Source organism: Galeopterus variegatus, unplaced genomic scaffold, assembly GCF_000696425.1.
Source record: "Galeopterus variegatus unplaced genomic scaffold, G_variegatus-3.0.2 Scaffold182, whole genome shotgun sequence".
Taxonomy (NCBI): domain Eukaryota; kingdom Metazoa; phylum Chordata; class Mammalia; order Dermoptera; family Cynocephalidae; genus Galeopterus; species Galeopterus variegatus.
This window is the reverse complement of record NW_007726293.1, coordinates 740,245-762,487: the sequence shown is the minus strand read 5'-3', so window position 1 is coordinate 762,487 and position 22,243 is coordinate 740,245. Positions and strand designations below refer to the sequence as shown.

Here is a 22,243-nt window from a genome sequence, read left to right as displayed (position 1 = left end):
AAATGTGGTATATCTACACAATGGAATACCACTCTGCTATTTAAAAAAAAAAAAAGAATGAAATACTGCCATTCACAGCAACATGGATGGAATTAAAGAAAATTATATTAAGTGAAACGAGTCAGGCACAGAAAGGGAAATACCACATGTTCTCACTTATTTGTGGGAGCTAAAAATAAATAAGTAAATAAATAAACTGGAGCGGGGAGGGAAGAAGAGACAACAATCACAATTTCTTGAAGTTGTTATGACAAGTGAACAGATAAGGTTGTTGGAAGGGAGAGGGGAGAGGGAGGAGGGAGGGGGGTTTCGGTAATGGGCCACAACAATGAACCACATAGTATGTTGATAAAATAAAATTTAAAATTAAAAAAAAAAATTTATTCCTAGGTAAAATAAATAAATATTCCAAGATCTGAAAAAATCTAAAATCTGAAACACTTGTGGTCCCAAGCATTTTGGGTAAGGAATACTCTTCCTGTAGGATTTGTGTGGGCCATCATATTTCCCCTTTTCGTTAGACTTCATGGAACATATGTTAATTGGTATTTATATAACATCTTACAAATAGATTATCATTTTTACAGAAAGATTGTCAGTGCTTTCATTTCAGGATTTTAGAGAGAGCCATAGAAATTGAGGCATTAATATGTTAGAAGAAGTGAGGATAAATACTGATAGGTTGGCCAGGTCAATGAAGTTTTGAAGTTAATACTGGAGCCTAAACATAGTAGAATTTACAGGCTGATGTAATTATATTGCACAATGTGAAATTTATGTGTGATCCGCCTATGGCTAGAGTATAAGCTATTAGCACATTTTTCTTTCCACTCTTTCTTTAAAAACTTAGTTATATGCACACATGTGTAATCTTCTACTAAGATATTTTTCTTCCAAGCTCATAGTCAATCAATCACCAAGTGCTATCAACTTTACCTCTTAAATCAGTGAATTAAAACATTTCTCTTAATACAGTAACACTTGTGAATTTGTCTTTTATTAATCATGGCAACATTTACAGACATTTGGAAAAAAGGAAGCTTTTTCAGGTGTGAAACCTGGTTTGTTTTTGTTTGTTTGTTTGTTTTTAAAGTCCATTGCTTAATGTACGTAGGGATTTGTGGCCCCCTTGTAGTCGATCATATGACCTGCTCAGTGGTCTGCATGCCAAAGGTGGAAACCAGTTTCCCATTGTCTCCATTCCTCTTACTAGGTCTCACCTGGACCGTATGATTAGTCTCCTAACTGGCCTATTTGCTCACTACTCTTACTGTTCTTTCTTTCACACTGCTACCGCATTGATTAAAACATATAACCTACCAAATTGCTTCCCTTCTTCAAAACCTTTAGCAGCAGTTCCTGTCACCTTCACACAGCTCACAAGACTTTCCGCAAATTGATTTTGCTACTCTATCCAGTCTTACTTTTTTGCCTGCCTTTCCATCTTCATATCCTAGAAGTAGCAAACTATTAGTTTGAACCATGTGAAATTGTCCTTTTTGCAGGTCAAATACCAGCAGATTAATATGGTTCAGTCATTGTCATTTCATGCCTCAGTGTTGTTTGTGTATTGTATTCTCCTTCCTGCCTAGAAAAGCCTTCACAGCCTACCCGCTACCTACCTAGTTAGAAGTTACTTCTGAGTAGTTGGCTCTGACCCCTCTCACTGCTCTCATTTCCCCTATGCTTCTCTCTCTCTCAGCACTTACCACACTGTATTTCCTGGTGGTGGTTCTCTTCATAGCTAGACTGTAAGGGCAGGGCAGGGACTGTACCCTACGTACCTTTATGTCTCCCTGTTCCTAGCACTGGCATGTGGAAAGCAACCAGATGTTTGTTGAACTGAATGGATTGTATTGTATCTGATTAGTCAAAATTAGCAACTGAACTTCATTGCTGTTAATTTTCTTTTTTCAGCTGAAGAAAGCAGTAGTAGTGACAGTATGTGGTTAAGCAGAGAACAAACACTTCACACCCCTGTTATGATGCAGACACCACAACTCACCTCCACTATTATGAGAGAGCCCAAAAGATTACGGCCAGAGGATAGCTTCATGAGTGTTTATCCAATGCAGACTGAGCACCATCAAACTCCTCTTGATTATAAGTAAGTACATTTGATCATTTTCTGTACTATAACTTTATTAATTACATAGAAAAAAGTTAAGTTAAAAGAAGAATAAAATTCTCCTTGAAGCACGCAGGTAACATGGATGTTAGCTCAAAGACAACAAGAGGAAGCAAGGCAACAGCAAGAGAGAGCAGCAGTGAGCTATGTTAAACTGCGAACTAATCTTCAGCATGCCATGTAAGTGAGAGTGCCTTATTGTCTGAGTCTAGGAAGTTCACTAATTCATTTTAACATATTTTAATGTGTGCCTTATCTAAAAATTTCAGCAAACTCTCTAGAGTAACTAAGCTGAAATAATCAAGGAACTAAAATTCGGTCTTTCCAACAGAAAAAAATATATATATATTTTAAGTTAAATATTAACTAGTTAGCCAAAGGACCAATCTTAGGTTGATCTGTTGGAAAAGTTTAAATATGAATCCTTGTTTATTTTGGTACACAGAATTAAAAATATAGTTCTGTTACATCTTAACTGATTTCCCCACCTTAGTTCAGGCCTTCATCTCTCACCTGAACTATTGTATTAGTTTTCTAACTGGTTTTATTCCCTCAAATTTCCCATTTATCCTCTCACCAAACCCCTCCCTTCACACTCCCCTACCACTCCATCATTCACATTGCCATTAAGAATTACTATTCTGGAATAAAAATCTTACTATGTAACTCTTATTTAAAACCTTTCCATGGCTCTCCATTGCCTGCTGGATAAAGTCCAAACTCCTTAGTTCATGGCATGCAAGATCTTTCAAAATATGGCCCCTGTCTACTTTTAAGTATCACATCCCATTCCCTGGCAACTGGTAGAATCATCGTAAAAGAACAAGCTTAGGTGTCACCTTAAGTGAAGCTGCGGTCATCAGTACTCCCATAACACAATGTATATTTATATTTCTTAAAGCACTTGCCATGTTGTATTGTAATTATTTGTTTATGAGTTTGTCCCTTTCTCTAGACTGTGAGCTCCTTAAGGGCAGGGACCGTGTTCTAATATTACCATGTCAGTGCTTGGCACATGAAAGGTGCTAAGTAAATAAATGTTCATTGAATGAATAAATGTTAAATGCTTAAAAAAAAATTGTAGTTCTTAAGTACTTTGTTTTTATTGGATTGTGTATGAGGACTTTGTAAATATTTCTGAAATCTTCATTAGCTTTCGCTCTAAAAGAAATAGCAGACAAGAAGTCTTTAGATAATGTTTTTCATGTCTTGATTGATATACAGGGGAAAGTGATGATTCTGATTATTTAAGTTTTTTAGTTTGAAAGCATTGTACTTGTAACATAATGATGGTATGTGTTTTAATACTGGGAGACAGTAATTGTTACCCTCTTTTTAAAATTTATATTTTGTCTTATTTTGTTTTTAAATGATAAGAATATCACCTGTTTTTCTTAAGAAATGATTACTTACAACATGCATGGTGGCCTAAATAAATTCACTTTTAGTATCTCCATAGTTGTCTTAAGAACCTCCAGAGATACAAAATATACTCTAATACATGTAACTTGGCTAAAATGTTCATCATCTATACTATCACTTGGTTCTGTACCCTTTTCTCTGTTTCTGTGGCCACATTCCCCTTAGTATATGTTATTATTTTATGCTAAATCCTACAACTAATTTCTTAGCTTCCAAACCAGTCATCAGTCCAGACATTACAGAATTCTGCCATGCAATCATTTGGTCTATATCTCTTCCCTAAAAAAATTTGTACCAGTTCCTATAGATCCTCTTCATCATCTCATTACTGAGTATCATTTATCATTATTTTTTTGTTTGCAGTTTGTTTTAGTTCCCAATTATAGGCAATCTCCCCCAGGCAACTACAAGGGTTTATCTCAGTTAAATAACTATTACGAGAGGAGTCTTTCGGTTGTGGTTGTACCGTACGTGATATATTGCCTGGGACTTAGAAATATTTTTGTTTTATAATGATTTTTCTGTAGTGGTATCTGCCCTACAACTGAAAATACTTCCAAACTATCTTTTTTTTTCTCCATAGTTTATATCATGTATATCTTCCTTATACTCCAAACGAAATGCAGAATGGATTTCTGATTTTCTGTAACATGGTCCACAAAGCACGCATGTTCCCTTCACAGTTGCTTTCACAAAGTATATTAAAATTACTCTCTAGAAATATTAGGAAATAAGGACCATTATAAACACATTTGTCCAGGTAGCCTGGATTAGACATCATGTCTTGTTATAGTATGTATAAATTGTAGGTGTTCAGTAAATAATTGACAGAGCTTTGGTGTTCTTATTGTTAGGTGGGGGGGAGTGAATAAGAAAAGAAGGTAATGTTGGCTGAAGTGGGGAACAAGAAGTCACTCAATTTCACTATTACATTGGCTACTTTATGCTGATCTGGGCTATATTTGTGAGTTTAGTTTATTCTTCATAATTATGTGATAACATACAGAGCTTTGGTCTTAAATTTTTATTTTACATTTCTATATGTGTCTTAGTTTTGAGTTTCATAGGACACAAGAATCCAGGTTTCAGCATAAGTGTTACTCATTTCTTCCTGTAGAATTAATCCCTTCTTTCGGTAAATCCTTATAGCACTTGATGCATAGTTCTATTATAGTATTTATCATATTTTGTCATACTTGTTTATCTCTGTTTCCTGTAGTAGACTGTGAGCTCCTTGAGGGCAGGAACCATGTCTTATTCACCTTTTTTTTTTTTTTTTCTGCATCCATAGCACACAATAGAAGCCTGTCACATAGTAGTCACTGTGTAAAATGAGTGAGTGAGTGCATGCTTGGTATACATTAGGTACTGAGTGAATGAGTGAGTGATGGGTAAAATTAGCATTATATATTGATGAAAATATATGTATTCTGAAAATGTCATTTCTTTGGTCTCTGTTTTATGTTTGTTTATTAATTTGTACCCTGCCTACTTTCAAAAAGGATTTGAGGTATCTTGTATGTTCACATGTGGGAAATTCTTATTGAATCTTGTATATGGGATATCAGAACTATCAAGACAAATGTGTTGAAGTAATGTAAAATGAACGTAACTCCTTAGCATTTTTAGACAAGTGAACATTGGGGTTTTGACATCATTAATGACATGATCAGTGCCTAATCATTCTCCCTGACCTTTAATTCCATCATTTTCCATTACACTTGAATAGAGAGCCGCATAGTTACTGCCTATGTAAACATTGGCTCAGATCTTGACTTTGCTTTATATTTCTCTAGTCGGCGTGGTACAAGCCTAATGGAAGATGATGAAGAGCCAATTGTTGAAGATGTTATGATGTCTTCAGAAGGGAGGATTGAGGATCTTAATGAGGGAATGGATTTTGACACCATGGATATAGACTTGGTAAGAAATTTAATGATTTCTATAAGATTTTCAATTTAGATACCTTGCAAATTAAGTTGGATATTTATTAAGAGTAGAGAAATACTTGTCATGAAATACAAGTTTTCAAAAATATTTAATAAAATAGTTGCCAGGAGTTTGTAAATAAATTTCTATATCAGATAATGAAGTAAAATTACTTAAACTTGGGAGGAAGTTAAATATATGTAAAGATATATTCTTAATAATCATATATATGATTAGGGCTTAAAATACATGAAATGCTTCTACATGTTTCATTTTGTCACATATCTCATTCAGCTTTGCGAGGTAGGTTGAAAGGATTGAGGATATTGAAGCTTGGACAGTTTAGCTTATCCAAGGAGACAAAACTAGCAAGCAGTAAAGCTGATACTTGTTAACAAGCCAAGTTTTCTGATTCTACTTTTAGTATACAATAGTGAATTCTTAAAAGAAAGAAATAATTAAATACAGCTTCTCTTTAGAGTAGTACAATTTGGCACCTTTAAAGGAAGATGACTGGAGAGAGGGATTTTTAAAACGAAAAAGTGAGATTTCCAATTTTCGTCTTTCAGAATAATTTTCCATGAATGAATTTTGTACTTTTAAACATTCTGTAGTTTGAGTATAAGTTAAAGTATTGTAAGGTGCACTTGCAATTACATAAGCCATGTGAATACTTAATGATAATTGATTTGGATATTTTCAGTTACTATCTGGTTTATAGATATACCAAATGTCACTTTACTTTTTTTTTTTTCTTAGCCACCATCAAAGAACAGACGGGAAAGAACAGAACTGAAGCCTGATTTCTTTGATCCAGCTTCAATTATGGATGAATCAGTAGGTTTAATTTAAATGTACCCCAGGATTACACAATCAAAAGTATAGGCAATCCCTAGGTTTGAGGTTGAAGAGCTGGGGCAGAATACTGAGAATGGATGCAAACAATTGGACGTGGGAAAAAAAGGCAGGCAGGATGGTGGGAGGGGAGGGGAGGAGGTGATGCAGTACTGGTGACAGATTAAAAGTGCTTTAGAATCCCTAGCCATCTGACACTTGAATGTTATATTAAGGAATTTGGACTTTTCTTGTAGATTTGGGTAGTCCATTGAAGGATTTTAAAAAAGGGAATGGCATGATCATAGTTGTGTTTCAGAAAGATTTCCATGGCACTTATGGATGGATAGGATAAATAGGGAGAATGATTGTAATATAAAGGCATGGTGAAAAATAATGAGAACTTGAACAAAGGTTATCGGATTTTGTCAGTTCTTTTTCTTAAGTACCTCTTATCAGTCTCCTGTAACATATTCTCCCTGACAGTGCCTTGGTTCAAGTCCTCCTCAGTTTTCACTTGTACTGTTGTAGAGCCTTTAAACTAACCTTGCTGTCCACCCCTCCTTTATATCTCTTCTGGGGTCATCTTTTAAAAATGCAGATCCTATCTTCTCACTCATAGTTCTGCAGATCCTATCTTCTCACTCATAGTTCTGTCTTTTATTAATTTCCCGCACGCACCCCCCCCCCCCCCCCCAGATCCTATCTTCTCACTCATAGTTCTGCAGATCCTATCTTCTCACTCATAGTTCTGCAGATCCTATCTTCTCACTCATAGTTCTGCAGATCCTATCTTCTCACTCATAGTTCTGTCTTTTATTAATTTCCCGCACGCACCCCCCCTCCCCCCCCATTGCCATTAAAAAAAAAAATTCTGGCTCCTTTGCCAACTTAACCTTGGCCTTTCCCTTGCATGTATTCTCTGCTCCAGCTGTACCAAATCTTGTAGTTCCTCTCAAACACATTATGTTCTTTCATGACTCTGTGCCTTTGTATAAGCTTTTCTCTCTGACAGAAATGCCCCTTTCCTTTTCTTCCTAGTGAATTCTTTAATACTCAGTTCTGACATTGGCTGTGGAATTTTTGTTGACCTCTACAGATAGGTATTTTATTCTCTGCTCCCTTAACACTTTTTATACATTTTCATTGTGAGAATTACCAGACTGGTGTAATGGTATTAGTACATGTCCTGGTCCTTCATGAAACTGAACTCCTCAAGGCAGTGATGATTTTATTTATTTTGAGTTCTGCCTGGCATAGTAGGTATTTAGTTTTGTCAAATGAATAAATCATTTAAGTTCCCTTCCATCTCATTTTTTAGTGTCTACCCATTTATGCTTCTTTTTCCTAATGTCTTCCACCTCAAGTGAACTATTATACAATTCTCTGAGGTCTGCCTTCTGTGCCCCAATTTCTACCATTCCCTCTTTGCCCTTCCCCATCTCATAATCTGCTATTACATAGCTTTTGAAAATACTTTGACAGACTAATCTACACTAACATATTAATATAGTCATTTGTTTGACCCAAAAGTCAGAGTTTCATACAGCAGCAGGTACAGAAATATTTGGATAGACTACCTTGGAATCTTTTAAATCAGTATTTCTCAGTGTCTATGATGCTTTTGAATTAGAGATCTTATTAAAATGTAGGTGCTGCTTTAAAAGGTCTGGAGTGTGGCCTGAGATCTCCATCTCTAACAAGTGTTGTTGATGCTTCAGGTCTGTAGACCATACTCTCAGCAAGGCTTAATAGTACTGTCAGCCTTCCATGACCATGGGTTCTGCATCCATGGATCCAACCAACCACGGATCGAAAATATTTGAAAAAGATTATTGCATCTGTACCAAACATGTACAGATTTTTTTTCTTGTCATTGTTCCCTACACAATACAGTATAACAACTATTTACATTGCATAACATTTACATTGCATTAGGTATTATAAATAGTCTAGACATGATTTAAAGTATACAGAAAGATATGAGTAGGTTATATGCAAATACTACCATTTTATATCAGAGACTTGAGTATCTGTGGATTTTGGTATCTGCAGAAGGTCCTGGAACCAATGCCCCACAGATACTAAGGGACGACTGTACATAGGTGACCTATTCTACCCATAAGTCTGTAGTTTAAGTGCCTCTTGAAGTATATGGTTTCCCTAATAACCTGGGAATATGTTTCTTCCTAATTTGTTAATAAAATGTGAAGGTGTAGTGATTATGATGATGGGTAAAAGAGAATCTTTGCAAATAGGTGTGATGTAACACATTCATTCAACAATTTATTGAGCTGGAAGTTGGTGCTAAAATGAATAAGACAGTCTCCATGTCCAGAAGAAATTCATATTTTAGTGCACCTTGACTATCACTTTGAAGTGAAAAATATAGAAACTAGAATTTGAGAACTTACGTGCCTGACACTGTGCTGAGCATGATTTATTTTGATCCTTCAGCAGCCTTGCGAGAAAGGTGGTGGGATTCTCACTTTTATAAGCAAACTGAGACCAAAGAGGTGGTTTAGTGAGTTGCTCAGAGTTATACGACTAGTAAGTGTCAGAGTAGTAATTTGATGCCAGATTCTTTTGATTTAATCTCTTGCTGTCTCTGCTATAATCTTAATTGATATGGGCAGTTAGAAATCTCTGTATTTTTTGCATGTAGTTGTCTAACAGCAGGAGAACTTTAAGCATTTGTTTCTTTAGTCACATACTAGATTTTCAAAAAGGTGTTCTTCACTTCAGATTAATAAAATAATGAAACAGCAATATGAACTGTGTATATATCCATTTTTGACATTTAACATTTAGAGAAAACTACAATCTGAGTGAAGCCAAAAATAGAGACCTAATAATTATTTATTATTTATAACTTATAGCACCTTTATGGCATTCTCATGTATTATATTGACTACATTATAACTGAGAGAACTTTATTATTAATTTGATAATAGTTTAGCTGTCTCTGCTACTAAAATTACAAAAATGAGCACATGTACCTATTGTAGTTTTACAGTGTTACCACATGATGGCAGCAGTCACATAACTGAGTCCTCAATAATCATTAAAGGTTCAGGTATCTTTAAAAGTCTTTGACCATGTATTTTTTTTTAAGTTAATATGAGGTTTTTAAAAGATATATATTAAACTGTACCCCATATCGTCTCAACCATAACTCAAGAAATGGAATAGTGGAAAATTTTGAATGTAAAATTCTGTGTTTGCCTTTATACACTAGCCCACATCTGTTCTTACTCAAGCCTATGATAAGTCATCAAAACAGTAGTAAAATTGAGGTTTAAATTCTTTAATGCCCAGTTTTAAGGTTGTCCAATTCTAAGTGAAGTAACTCAAAGCACCCTAGTATGGATACTTCAGCTTATTACTAAATAAATCCTAAATATATCTTTTGTAACATGATTTTCACATCATCCAGGGGCGGTAATATAAAAACTCTGAGCATATCATTTTTGGGTTGCATATACATAAGTTCTGAGGGCTGGCTGTTTAACTCAGTTGATTAGAGCACAGCTTTGTAACATAATGCCAAGGTCAAGGATTCAGATTCCCATACTGGCCAGCCACACACAAAAAATAAGATTTTAGATTTATGATATAGTTACTTTTATATCTGGAAACAAAATTGGTTGATCACATTGTGATGGCCATTTTCTGCCAGTATTGCCACAACATACCCAAACTTCATGTTTGTACTTTTAAATGTACAAGTGTGTTTAGGTGTTTACTGATGTTAACATCAGAAATAGATACGGTTTGTGTTAGCACAGAAGTGTCACTAATGTCACTCTTATATTGAGGTTTTCTTACTAGAATTATGTTTAGTATAAAATTGGTAAAGAAGGGCTCAGTATAATGGAGCTCATTTAGTGTCCTAGTAGGAGAATCTAGTTATAACCTAGTCTGTTAAAAACAGTAAACAAAATTTCAGGTGTTTAGGTGCTTTCTAGTCAAACTCTGGAAAGAAATTAAGTTTATCTTCATGTCACACTGTACACTAAGAATTGCCAATTAAGATTTTATACTTTCATTCATCATTAGACCTTTCCTTACTCGTAGACAAAGAGTGTTATGGCTAGAAGGGACCTTTAAACACCATCTAGGCCTCTTCGGTGGAAATATTCTAACCATCCACACTCTGACTCTAGCCAACAAAGGAGAACCCTGAAGCTTGTTGGAGGGTAGGGAAGGACAAGGGATGAGTAGTGTGGTAGTTATGGTGAATGGATGGGTAGTAAGTGGGGCACATGAATCCTCTTTGTTTTCATTACTGGGGAGTCCAAACACTTTACTTGATATTTCATTACAAAGAGGCTGCAATCAGGTATTTGTTTCTTGGTCTGAAAATACACGATTCCTTCAGCTCAAAACATTCCATGAGTTCTATGACTTTTGTTCAGGTGAGATTTACCTTACTAGTAAGAGCCCTTTGTGATCTCAATCTCAGCTCATGTTATCTCTGGCTTTGATATCAGTTCTTATCAGCTCATTATAGTATTCTGAAATGTTATTGAATTGTCATAATGAATGCTAGAATTTTAATTGAATTTATTGCCATTCTTATTAATGAACAGGGAGGAGTTGCTCCCTTAATCATCTGCTGTTACTTTTTGTTAGTGACAGGTAGTTATTAGATTTTTACCTAACATTATTTTCCCAACTGGAATGTATAGAAAATCATCAGTATAAGTCATTTTGCCAGATTTCACCTTATTTATTTGATTTCTTAAAATTTGTTCTGTTCATTTACTGAGGCTCGATTTTCTAAAGATAGCTTCCTGCTTTCTACACACTTGTATTGTTCTTGGGGTTTTTTTTTTTTTTTTTTTTTTTTTGGTTTCCATGTACAAAATGCCTTTTTAAAAACTATACTCACTTCAGAGTGCAAATGGCCTAGTCTGCAAGACTTTCTTCAACTCTTTCCAACAAACCTGTGCCAGAAGTATATGTATGATGTGAAGCCAAACAAATACATCATTTTTTTATTCAACAGATGTTGAGTTCCTGTGTTCAGGGCATTATCTAGGAATTAGGATTGTATATAAAGATAATTAATACTCACTTCAGAGTGCAAATGGCCTAGTCTGCAAGACTTTCTTCAACTCTTTCCAACAAACCTGTGCCAGAAGTATATGTATGATGTGAAGCCAAACAAATACATCATTTTTTTATTCAACAGATGTTGAGTTCCTGTGTTCAGGGCATTATCTAGGAATTAGGATTGTATATAAAGATAATTAAGGCAAGGTCCCTACTCTTAGTTATATTTGTGAGGTAAGTAGCATCTTGATTAGTCAATTTAATTTTAGAATTACATATTCTAGGAGAGGAGAAGTTTTCAAAATGGTTTTATTAGCATGTTATTTAGCTTAATATTAATAAAGTATTAATGTAATATTTGCAGATATATTTTAAAAAGAAATGAATGACTATTTTAATGAGATTTATTTTCCCCTCTCTCTCTTTCTCATTAGGTTCTTGGGGTGTCAATGTTTTAATACCAGTACACAATTAAATCTGTGGTGAAGTCGTTTTCTAAGTGGAAGAGGAAATTTAAAAATAAAGTGTGGTAGATACAGTGAAATTCTGTACAGATTTTTCTCTAAGGAGAATATGACATGCTTATGCTTTACCAAGATCAAGTGCATTGAGGGGCAGTTTTGTTTGCCTGAAAAAAGTAAAGGACAAGTAAACAATTTGATGATAAGCTACAGTTTTTCTTAGAAAGTAAATATTTTATTTATGCGCTGTTAGTTGGCTTTTGAACCAATTATTTCATGCTTTTTAAAAAAAAAATATAACAATCTGAAGAGTCATTTGGGACAGATAAGAATCCTCTCACATTTATTTACTGGTTGTACTAAATAATGATGGCCTCTGCTGGATTTGTTTACATCCAGGAAACAAAGTTAGGGATAAGTTTATTCTCCTACCCCAAAATTGTAGGATATAATTGTTTTTAGCATTCAAAATTTAAATGCTTAAAACACCAATCAACAAAACTTTGTTTTAAATATTGTAATTGTGGAAAAAGTAAACTTATAAGCAGAACTTTTACAATTTTTTCATCTAAAATGTATTTTAAGATATTTTTAAAATCCAAGAGCTTCTCTATACTTTTCAGAAATATCCAGATGCAGTGAACTGCCAGAAGGTAACCAGTCTCAAACTTGCTTATCCCATTATCAACCCTGAAAGTTTGCTTGTCCTTTAAGATAAAAATGTAATGTTGTGATATTCCTTCCAGTAGTGCCACTGTATTTTGTCTCCAAATAAAAGAAGCTTATTGTAGTATGTTTGCAGAAAAATTCTAAACAAAAATTATACAGCTTATTAGAGTGTGGGAATAGGGATCTAAATTTTAAATAAAATTATATATATATATAAATTGGTGCTGATTTTATAATTGCGCAGTTTGTTTAGTTTTTTCTTACTTTTAAATTCCAACTTAAAATTATGAGGTTTCAGAAATATATTGAAAGTTTAACAATGTTTAAAAATAGAAAAGCATGAGTGTTCATGCTTTAAAATGATTTTTAAATTTGTATTTTATATTGTTTTATCTATCTGTCTTTGCAAGCAGTCTTCAGGTTAAAGATACTTCTAACAGGTTACAGTACATTTCCTCTGTATGTAAATTAGATGGGATAATAGAATTCATAACCCATAATATTCTTTGAAAGCTAAGCTTTAAACTTCATTTTATGTCCTTTCACAAATAAATTAGTTTAAAACAGAAAGTGGCTACTTGCCATTTTGACATCAACTCATTTTGCGAGGCTTAGGCAGCTAGACATCGTTTAAAACAAAATATTAACTTATATTACATGTGTATCTATCTTTTGTCAGTCGTCTCTCAGTTCTTGAGGTATATTATTTTAATCATTCCATGCCTTAATATGCTTGCAATACAAGAATATCTTCAGATGGGTGAATACCAAAAGGCTTTGAGTTTTTAGAGTCAGAAATCGACAAGCATTGGGCTGTGGTAGCCAAAAACCATAGGTTAGCTAAAAGATCATGATAAAATACAATTATTTTATTAAATCATGGTTAATAACAGATGAAACCAGACTTGTTTAACAGATTTTCCATCAACAAATAATGTTATGTGCAAAAGTATTGCATATGTTGTTTTACACACCACTGCATTTACTAGAACTGCTGAGAGGACTGTATATATGATTTTAAACATAAGTTGATTTTTTTTTCTCACTCTTGAAAGGAGTACTTCTTTGTGAAAGCAGTTCTTACAGCTTTGTTTTCAACCAGCTAAAAATGTTTTATATATTACTCTAACCTGTTGTCCTCCACATTCTATTGTCCTAATTGTACTGTTTTCTGATTTGTATTTATGTCTTGAGACAGTAACTTTTTGAATAAAAATAAACCTACAGTATGTTGTATGTTTTATCTCTTGTAATTGAAGGGGGAGGGTGGCTATAAATGGTTTACAAGTTATATCTATTATCACATCTTTTAATGTGTTTTAGTGAGAATAATTTATAGAGAACATCATTTTATATTTTTAATAAATCATACGTATTTTTAAATGAGACTAAATCCCTACTTGGGTTGTTACTTTAAAATGGGAACATGTAACCATTATTGCTTTAATTTTTTTTTTTTTCGTGACCGGCAACGGATCGCAACCCTCAGTATCGCGCCCATACCGGACCGGGACCGGCAACGGGATCGCAACCCTCGGTGTTGCCCCCGCTCCTCAGCCAGTGAGCTGCCGGTCTGTATGTGGGATCCGAACCCTCGGCAGGAGCGCCGCCGCGCTTCTCAAGCGGCGCACTGTAGCAGTGTGCCACCGGGCCGGCCCATTGCTTTAATTTTTATCTGATGACATTTATAATGATGACATTGTTCATTCAGGATACATTTGAGTGCCTACTATGTACTAGGCATGTGTTAGAGGTTCCTCCCTTTTAGTTCCAGTGTGGGAAACAAATAATTAAACTTGTAAGAAGTGCTGGGGAGGAAGCTAGCAGGGTTTGCTGAGTTTGAGAATGAGAGAGAGAAACCTACCTTAGATAAGGGACTTATGGCGTGGAGGTAAAAGCCAACATTTAAAAAGTAATTTACTAATTGAATTCTTATTGAAAACTCTTGTTTTCAATGTGTTAACAAGATTTGCATTGTGCTCTATAAAAGTGAATTATATCAGTATAACACTAGAGCATTGTTTATTTGATATTAGAAGAGCAGTCTTCTGTCATTGGTAATTCAGAATTGAACATTAAAAAATGATAGCTAATAGTTGTGCACTGTTTTAAGTAGTTTACATGTTATAATTCCTTAAATCTCATGAAAAGAGGTGATACATGTTGTTATTCCCCACCCCACCTCTCCTTGGAACAGGTGAGGAAAATGAGGCACAGAAAAGTTTAAATACCTTAGACAAGGTTATATGGCTGGTAAATGATGGAGTTGGTATTCAAGTCCAGGCAGTCTGGCTGCATTAAGTCCCATGAAGCATTGAAACTATTTAATGCATAAGGATAACATGCATAATTGCATAACAATAAAATGGTACTTTATTCATTGTGCCATGTTGCATGTTTTAAAAGTTGGGAGATGGGGAAGAAGAGTAGTATAACCTAGAAGAGATGACTTCAATATCCTGCCAAAAATGGAACTTGTAAAGATTCACATGGATGAGTAAGATAGCTGATTCTTGTAGCTGTAACGATGCAGGAAAAGAAAATAAGCCAATAGAGCACCAGGCCTTTGATTATGAGGCAACTAGGTGATAAAGTTCACTAAATAAATATCACTTTAGGTCAACAAATCTTACAACTGTCTGTTGTGTGACTGGCCTTGTGTTAGCTGCTGAGCAGCCAAAGACCAGCAAGACAGATTTTCTTTTGAAGTTCCCCTGAAGGTTGGGATGCAGATGCAAAACTAATAAAATGGAGTAAGTTCAATGTTTTTACTGGGTGTTATGGGAGGACAGTGGAAGGGCACTAACAGTGGATGTGCTCAGGGAGGGCTTCATATAAGGCTGATACTTGTTGAATTTTTTCTGCAACATTTTATTATGAAAAATTTCACACATGCAACAAAGTTGAAAGAATTTTACAGTGAACATACTTTGCTATACTTGGCTTTACCACATAACTATCTGAATCCATCTCATTTTTTATGTATTCCCAAGTAAACTACAAATGTAAGTATACTACCCCTTAAATACCCCTTGTGTGCATGTCATTAAGAGTTTAATATTTATGTACTGTCTTTTGGTGTAAAATTTATGTATAATGAATACATAAAGTATATATTTGCTTTTTTGACAAATGATTACAGCTGTTAAACCCAAACCCTTATCAAAGATAGTGAACATTACTGTCAACCCAGAAAGTTCCTTTATGCTCCTTAACCAGTCTGTGCTTCCATCCCTTCTATAGAGGCAGCAGCTGTTATGTTTCTTTCCATCATAGATTAAATTTGGCTGTTCTAGAACTTTATATAAATGGTATCATACAATGTTCTTTTTTTGCAAAGTTTCTTTCACTTAGCATAATGTGTTTGAAATTTATCCATGTGTTTATCAACAGTTCGTTCCGTTTATTCTTCAGTAGTATTCCATTGTAAGGATATATTACAATTTGTTTATCTATTCAGTGGTTGATGGGCATTTGGGTTGTTTCTACTTTTTGGCTATTATGAATGAAGCTGCTACTTGAGTTGCATTTTAAAAGCTTAGAGGTAAGCTAGGTGAAAAGGGGTCAAGGTGACCAGGGCTAAGGATTTCAGGCAAAGGAGACAGCATAAACCACTATCTTGGAAGTAAGAACTATTTAGTAACTGCTTATGGGTAGGGAGGACAAGACTGGAAAGATAGTTGGCTATCCAATACCTCACAGCTTTTTAAAGAGAGTGAAAAATGGCCTTTATAACTAGTACCTTTAGTAACTTATGTATTTTTGTTTTATATGTGATGTTCCCAGAATTGGCAAAGATGTAGTAGCAGGGTACCTTTAAATAAGTTGTGATTCATTTGATTTTGTTTAATAGTATGGGTGTTTTAGTTGCATTGGGCTTCATTCTACTGTTGAGGAAAATAAGACACTTCCAACAATTTATCAGTGGTGTAGTTGTATCAATAATGAACTGTAAATTCTTGAAAATTAGGTTCCTCAACTAAAGTCAGTTTTGGGCTGATAATACAAACATAAAATAAAAGGCCAGCTAAATTTTATTGTATTTTTAAAAAATTTATTCTTTAACTGACAAGTAAAAGTTGTATATATTTGTCATGTACACCATGATGTTGTATCATGATATATTTGTACTGATATATTTATCATGATACAACATGATGTTTTGAAATATGTGTACATTGTGAAATGGCTAAATCTAGCTAATTAACATATGCATTACCTCAGATACTCTTTGTGGTGAGAGCACTTAAGATTTCCCAGTTATTTTCTTTGTTTTTGTTTTGGTACAGGGATCCGAACCCTTGAACTTGGTGTTAGTGCTGCACTCTAACCAACTGAGCTGACCGGCCAGCCCTCTCTGTTATTTTCAATAATATATATATATATATATATATATATATTTTTTTTTTTAAAAAAAGATGACCGGTAAGGGGATCTTAACCCTTGATTTGGTGTTTTCAGCACCACGCTCACCCAGTGAGCAAACCGGCCATCCCTATATGGGATCCGAACCCATGGCCTTGGTGTTATCAGCACCGCACTCTCCCAAGTGAGCCACAGGCCAGCCCTCAATAATATATTGTTAATAACTATGTTGACCATGTTGTACAATAGATCTCTTGAACTTAATCCTCCTGTCTAGTTGAAGTTTTGTATCCTTTAACCGACATCTCCCCAATTTTCCCCTACTCCTCCCAGCCTCTGGTAACCACCATTCTACTCTCTGCTTCTTTGAGTTAAACTTTTTTGGATTCCACATAAGTGAGATCATGTGGTATTTGTCTTTTTGTTCCTGGCTTATTTCACTTAACATAATGTCCCACTGGTTCATCCACGTTGTTGCAAATGGCGGGATTTCCTTCTATTTTAAGGCTGAATAATATTTCATTTTATATATGTGTATGTATATTTCACATATATGTCACATTTTCTTTATCTGGGTACTTAGGGGAATTCCATATCTAGGCTATTGTGAATAATGCTGCAATGAACATGGATGTACTGATTTCCTTTGGTTATATACTGACATACTGATTTCATTTCCTTTGGGTATGTACCCAATAGTGGGATTGCTATATCACATAGTTGTTCTATTTTTCATATTTTGGGGAACCTTCATACTGTTTCCATATTGGCTATACTAATATACGTTCCCACCAAATGTGTGCAAGAGTTTCCTCTTCTCCACATCCTCACCATTTTTTTTTTTTGTCTTTTTAATAATAGCCATTCTAACAGGTGAGGGGTGATATTGTGATTTTAATTGCATCTCCCTGATGATTAGTGATGTTGAGCATCTTTTCATATACTCGTTGGCAATTTGTCTTCTCTAGAGAAATGTCTATTCAGGTCCTTTACCCATTTTTAAATCAGGTTATTTGTTTTTCTGCTGTTCAGTTGTTTGAGTTCCTTGTATATTTTGAGTATTAATCCCTAATTAGATGTATGGCTTGCACATATTTTTCTCCCTTTCTGTAGTTTGTCTTTGATGTAATCTCAGTTGTCTATTTTTGCTTTCGTTGCCTGCTTTTGGGGTCATATCCAAACAGTCATTATCCAGAGCAATGTCATGGAGCTTTTCCCCTATGTTTCTTATACTAGTTTTACCATTTCAGGTTTTAGGTTTAAGTCTTTAACCCGTTTTGAGTTGATTTTGTATATGATGTGATACCAGGGTCTAATTTTAATTCTTCTACCTGTGGATATCTGGTTTTCCCAATAACATTGATTGAAGAGACTGTCCTTTCTCCATTGTGTGTACCTTTATTGAAAATCAATTAACCATAAATCCGTGGATTTATTTCTTGGCACTCTATTCTGTTTCATTGGTCTGTTTTTATGGCAGTACCATGCTGTTTTGATTACTGTGGCTTTGTGGAGTATATTTTGAAGTCAGGTAGTGTGATGCTTCCAGCTTTGCTCTTTTTGCTGAAGATTGCTTTGGCTATTTGGAGTCTTTTGTGATTCTACACAAATTTTAGGATTGTTTTTTCTATTTCCATGAAAAATGTCCTCAGAATTTTGATAGGGATTGCATTGATCTGTAGATCACTTCGGGCAGTGTGGACATTTTAATTATATTATTCTCATCCATGAACACGGAATATCATTCCATCTATTTGTGTTCTCTTCCATTTGTTTCATCAGTGTTTTATAGTTTCCAGTATACTGGTCTTTCACTTCCTTAGTTGAATTTATTCCTAAGTATTTTATTTTATTGTAACTATTGTGAGTGGGATTGTTGTTTTATTTGTTTTTCAGATATTGTCAGTGCATAGAAATATGACTAATTTTTGTATGTTGATTTTGTATCCTGAGCTTTCACTGAATTTGTTGATTAGTTTTAATAGCTTTTTGGTAGAATGTTTAGGATGTTGTACCTACACAATCACGTTGACTGCAAACAGGGACAATTTGATTTCCTCCTTTCAAATTCAGATGCAGTTTCTTTCTTTCTCTTGCCTAAATGCTTTGGCTAGGAATTCCACTACTGTGTTCAATGCAATTGATGAAAGTGGGCATCCTTGTCTTGTTCCAAATCTTAGAGTAAAGCTTCAACTTTTCTCTACTCATTATGATGTTAGCTGGCAGCTGGCTGACACAGGAATCGAAACTCTTGATCTTGGTGTAGCTGTAGGTTTTTTACAAACGGCCTTTATTGTGTTGAGGTGCATTTCTTTTATGCCTAATTTGTTGACAGTTTTTGTCGTCAATGGATATTGGATTCTATCGCATGCCTTTTCCTCATTGAAATGATCTGTTGCAATAATCATATATGATTTTTGTCTTTGATTATGTTAATGTGTTGTATCACATTTATTGATTTGTGTATGTTGAACCATCTTTGCATCCTTGGGATGAATCCAACTTGATCATAGTGAATAATCTTTTTAATGTGGTGTTGAATTCTGTTTGCTAGTATTTGGTTGAGGATTTTTGTATCTATGTTCATCAGGGATGTTAAGCTGTAGTTTTCTTCTTTGTTGAGTCTTTTTTTTTTTTTTTTTGGTATTAGAGTAATGGCTTAGTAAAATGAGTTTGAAAGTATTCCCTCTTCAATTTTTAGGAAGAGTTTGAAAAAGATTGGTATTAGTTTCTTTTAAATGTTTGGTAGAATTCAGCAGTGAAGCCATCAGGTCCCAGACTTTTCTTTGATGGGAGAGTCTTTATTACTGCTGTAATCTCATTACTTGTTATTGGTCTGTTAAAGTTTTCTATTTCGTCCTGATACAGTCTCGGTAGGTTGTATGCATTTAGGAATTTATCCATTTCTTCTAGATTTGCCAATTTGTTAGTGTATAGTTGTTCATAGTAGTCTCTTATGATCCTTTGTATTTCTGTGGTATCACTTGTAATGTCTCCATTTTCATTTCTGATTTTGTCTTCTCTCTTTTTTTCTTAGTCTAGCTAAAAGTTTGTCAATTTTGTTTTATCTTTTCAAAAACCAGCTCTTTGTTTCACTGATTTTTTTTTTTGCAGCGGGCTGGTACAGGGATCCAAACAGTTGTCATTGTTCTTTTCTATTGTTTTTGTAGTTTCTATTTCATTTATTTCTTCTCTGATTTTTATTATTTTTTTCTACTAATTCTGGGCTTAGTTTTTTTGTTTTTTGTTTTTCCTAGTTCCTTTAGGTGCAGTGCCTATTTGAGATTTTTCTTTTTTGATATAGACATTTATTCCTGTAAACTTTCCTCTTAGAACTGCTTTTGCTGTATCCCATAGGTTTTGCTATGTTGTGTTTTCATTTTCATTTGTCTGAAGAAAAAAATTTTTTTCGGTGACTGGCCAGTCTGGGGATCCAAACCTGTGACCTTGGTGTTATAAGACTGTGGTCTAACCAACTGAGCTAACTGGCCAGCACTTGAAGAAATTTATTTCCCTTTTAATTTCTTCCTTGACTCATTGGTTGTTCAGGAGCATATTGTTTAATTTATGTGTAATTGTGAATTTTCTGAAGTTCCTACTGTTACTGATTTTTAGTTTTATACCATTGTGGTCGGAAAAGATACTTGATATGATTTCAGTCTTCTTAAATTTGTTAAGACTTGTTTTGTGGCCTAACGCATGCTCTATACTGAATAATGTTGCATGCTCAATTGAGAAGAATGCGTGCTCTGTAACTGCTGGATGGAAAGTTCTATATAAGTCTGTTAGGTCCATTTGGTCTTAACTGTAGTTTAAGTCTGATGTTTCCTTATTGATTTTTCTGTCTGGATGATCTGTCCATTTCTGGAAGTGGGGTATTGGAGTCCCCTACTATTATTGTATTACAGTCTATCTTCTCTTCAGGTCTGTTAATCTTTGCTTTATATGTTTAGGTGCTTCAATGTTGGGTGATTATTTAAAATTATGTCCTCTTGATGAATTGACCCCTTTGTCATTATATAATGACCTTTTTTGTCTCTTTTTATACTATTTGAAGTCTTTTTTATCTAAGTGTATCCATCCCTGTTCTCTTTAGGTTTTCATTTACTTGGAATATATTTTCCGTCTCATCACTTTTCAGTCTGTGTTCTTAAAGGTGAAGTGAGTCTCTTGTAGGTGGTGTATAGTTGGGTTTTGCTTATTTATCCATTCAGCAATTCTGTGTCTTTGGAGAATTAAATCCATTTACATGCAAGGTAATTATTGATAGGTAAGGACTTACTACTGCCATTTTGTTAATTGTTTTTTGGCTGTTTTATAGATTCTTTGTTCCTATCCTCCTCTCTTGCAGTCTTCCTTTGTGGCTAAGTGATTTTCTCTAGTGGTATGCTTTGGTTCCTTCCTTTTTATCTTTTGTGTAGCTATTAAAGCTTTTTGTTTTGTGGTTACCTTAAGGCCTACATAAAACATCTTATACTTACAATGGGTTATTTTAGGGTGATGATAATTTAACTGCATAAAAAAATCTATACTTTTATCCACTCCCCCTCACATTTTATGTTTTTGATGTCATAATTTACATCTCTTTATATTGTGTGTGTTAACAAATTATTTAGTTTTGTGTTTTTACCTTCATGCTAAAGATTTGTGATTTACGTACCACAATTACAGTATTAGAATATTCTGAATTTGACTGTATACTTACTTTTACCAGTGAGTTTTATATTTTCATATGTTTTCATGTTACTAATTAGTATCCTTTTCTTTAATCTTGAAAAACTAGCTTTTTTTTTTTTTAAGACAGGTCTGGTGGTGATGAATTCCCTCAGCTTTTGTTTGGGAAAGTCTTTATCTCCTTTTCATTTCTGAAGGATAACCTTGCTGTGTACAGTGTTTTTGGTTGGCAGGTTTTTTTTTTTTTTTTCCTTCAGCACTTTGATTATATTATCCCACTCTCTCCTGGCCTGTAAGTTTTCTGCTGAGACATCCACTTCTAGCCTTATTGTATATCCCTTGTATATGATATGCTCTTTTCTCTTGCTGCTTTCAGTTTCCTCTGTCTTTGATTTTTGCCAGTTTGGTTATAATATGTCTTGGTGTAGTGTTGTTTGGATTGAATCTGATTTGGAACCTTTGACCTTTAAGCTTTCTGTTCCTGTTTCTCTGTCTTTTCCTTAAACATGTGCAATTCAAATATTGCCATTTTGATACTGTACCATAAATCCCATAAGCTTTCTTCATTCCTTTTCATTCTTTTTTTCTTTTTCTCCTCTGTATATTTTTAAATAATCTGTATTTGAGTTTATAGATTCTTTCTTCTGCTTGATCAAGTCTGCTTTGCATTCTATTGCATTTTTTATTTTCATTTTTTTTTCAG

The 22,243-nt window shown here is 34.3% G+C and overlaps 1 protein-coding gene across 2 annotated transcripts in view; it reads left to right on the top strand.

Annotated features, from left to right (window-relative positions):
• STAG2 (stromal antigen 2) overlaps window positions 1–13,730 on the top strand; it is a 122,166-nt gene extending 108,436 nt beyond the window's left edge. The window contains exons 30-34 of one of the 2 annotated variants that reach the window (XM_008564238.1): window positions 1,918–2,107; window positions 2,198–2,308; window positions 5,347–5,473; window positions 6,239–6,316; window positions 11,806–13,730. In XM_008564238.1, coding sequence (XP_008562460.1) covers window positions 1,918–2,107; window positions 2,198–2,308; window positions 5,347–5,473; window positions 6,239–6,316; window positions 11,806–11,829 — 530 coding nt within the window. In that variant the 3' untranslated portion in view covers window positions 11,830–13,730. The remainder of the gene's footprint in view (window positions 1–1,917; window positions 2,108–2,197; window positions 2,309–5,346; window positions 5,474–6,238; window positions 6,317–11,805) is intronic. The other variant, XM_008564246.1, reaches the window with a different exon arrangement.
• Window positions 13,731–22,243: the final 8,513 nt, after the last annotated feature.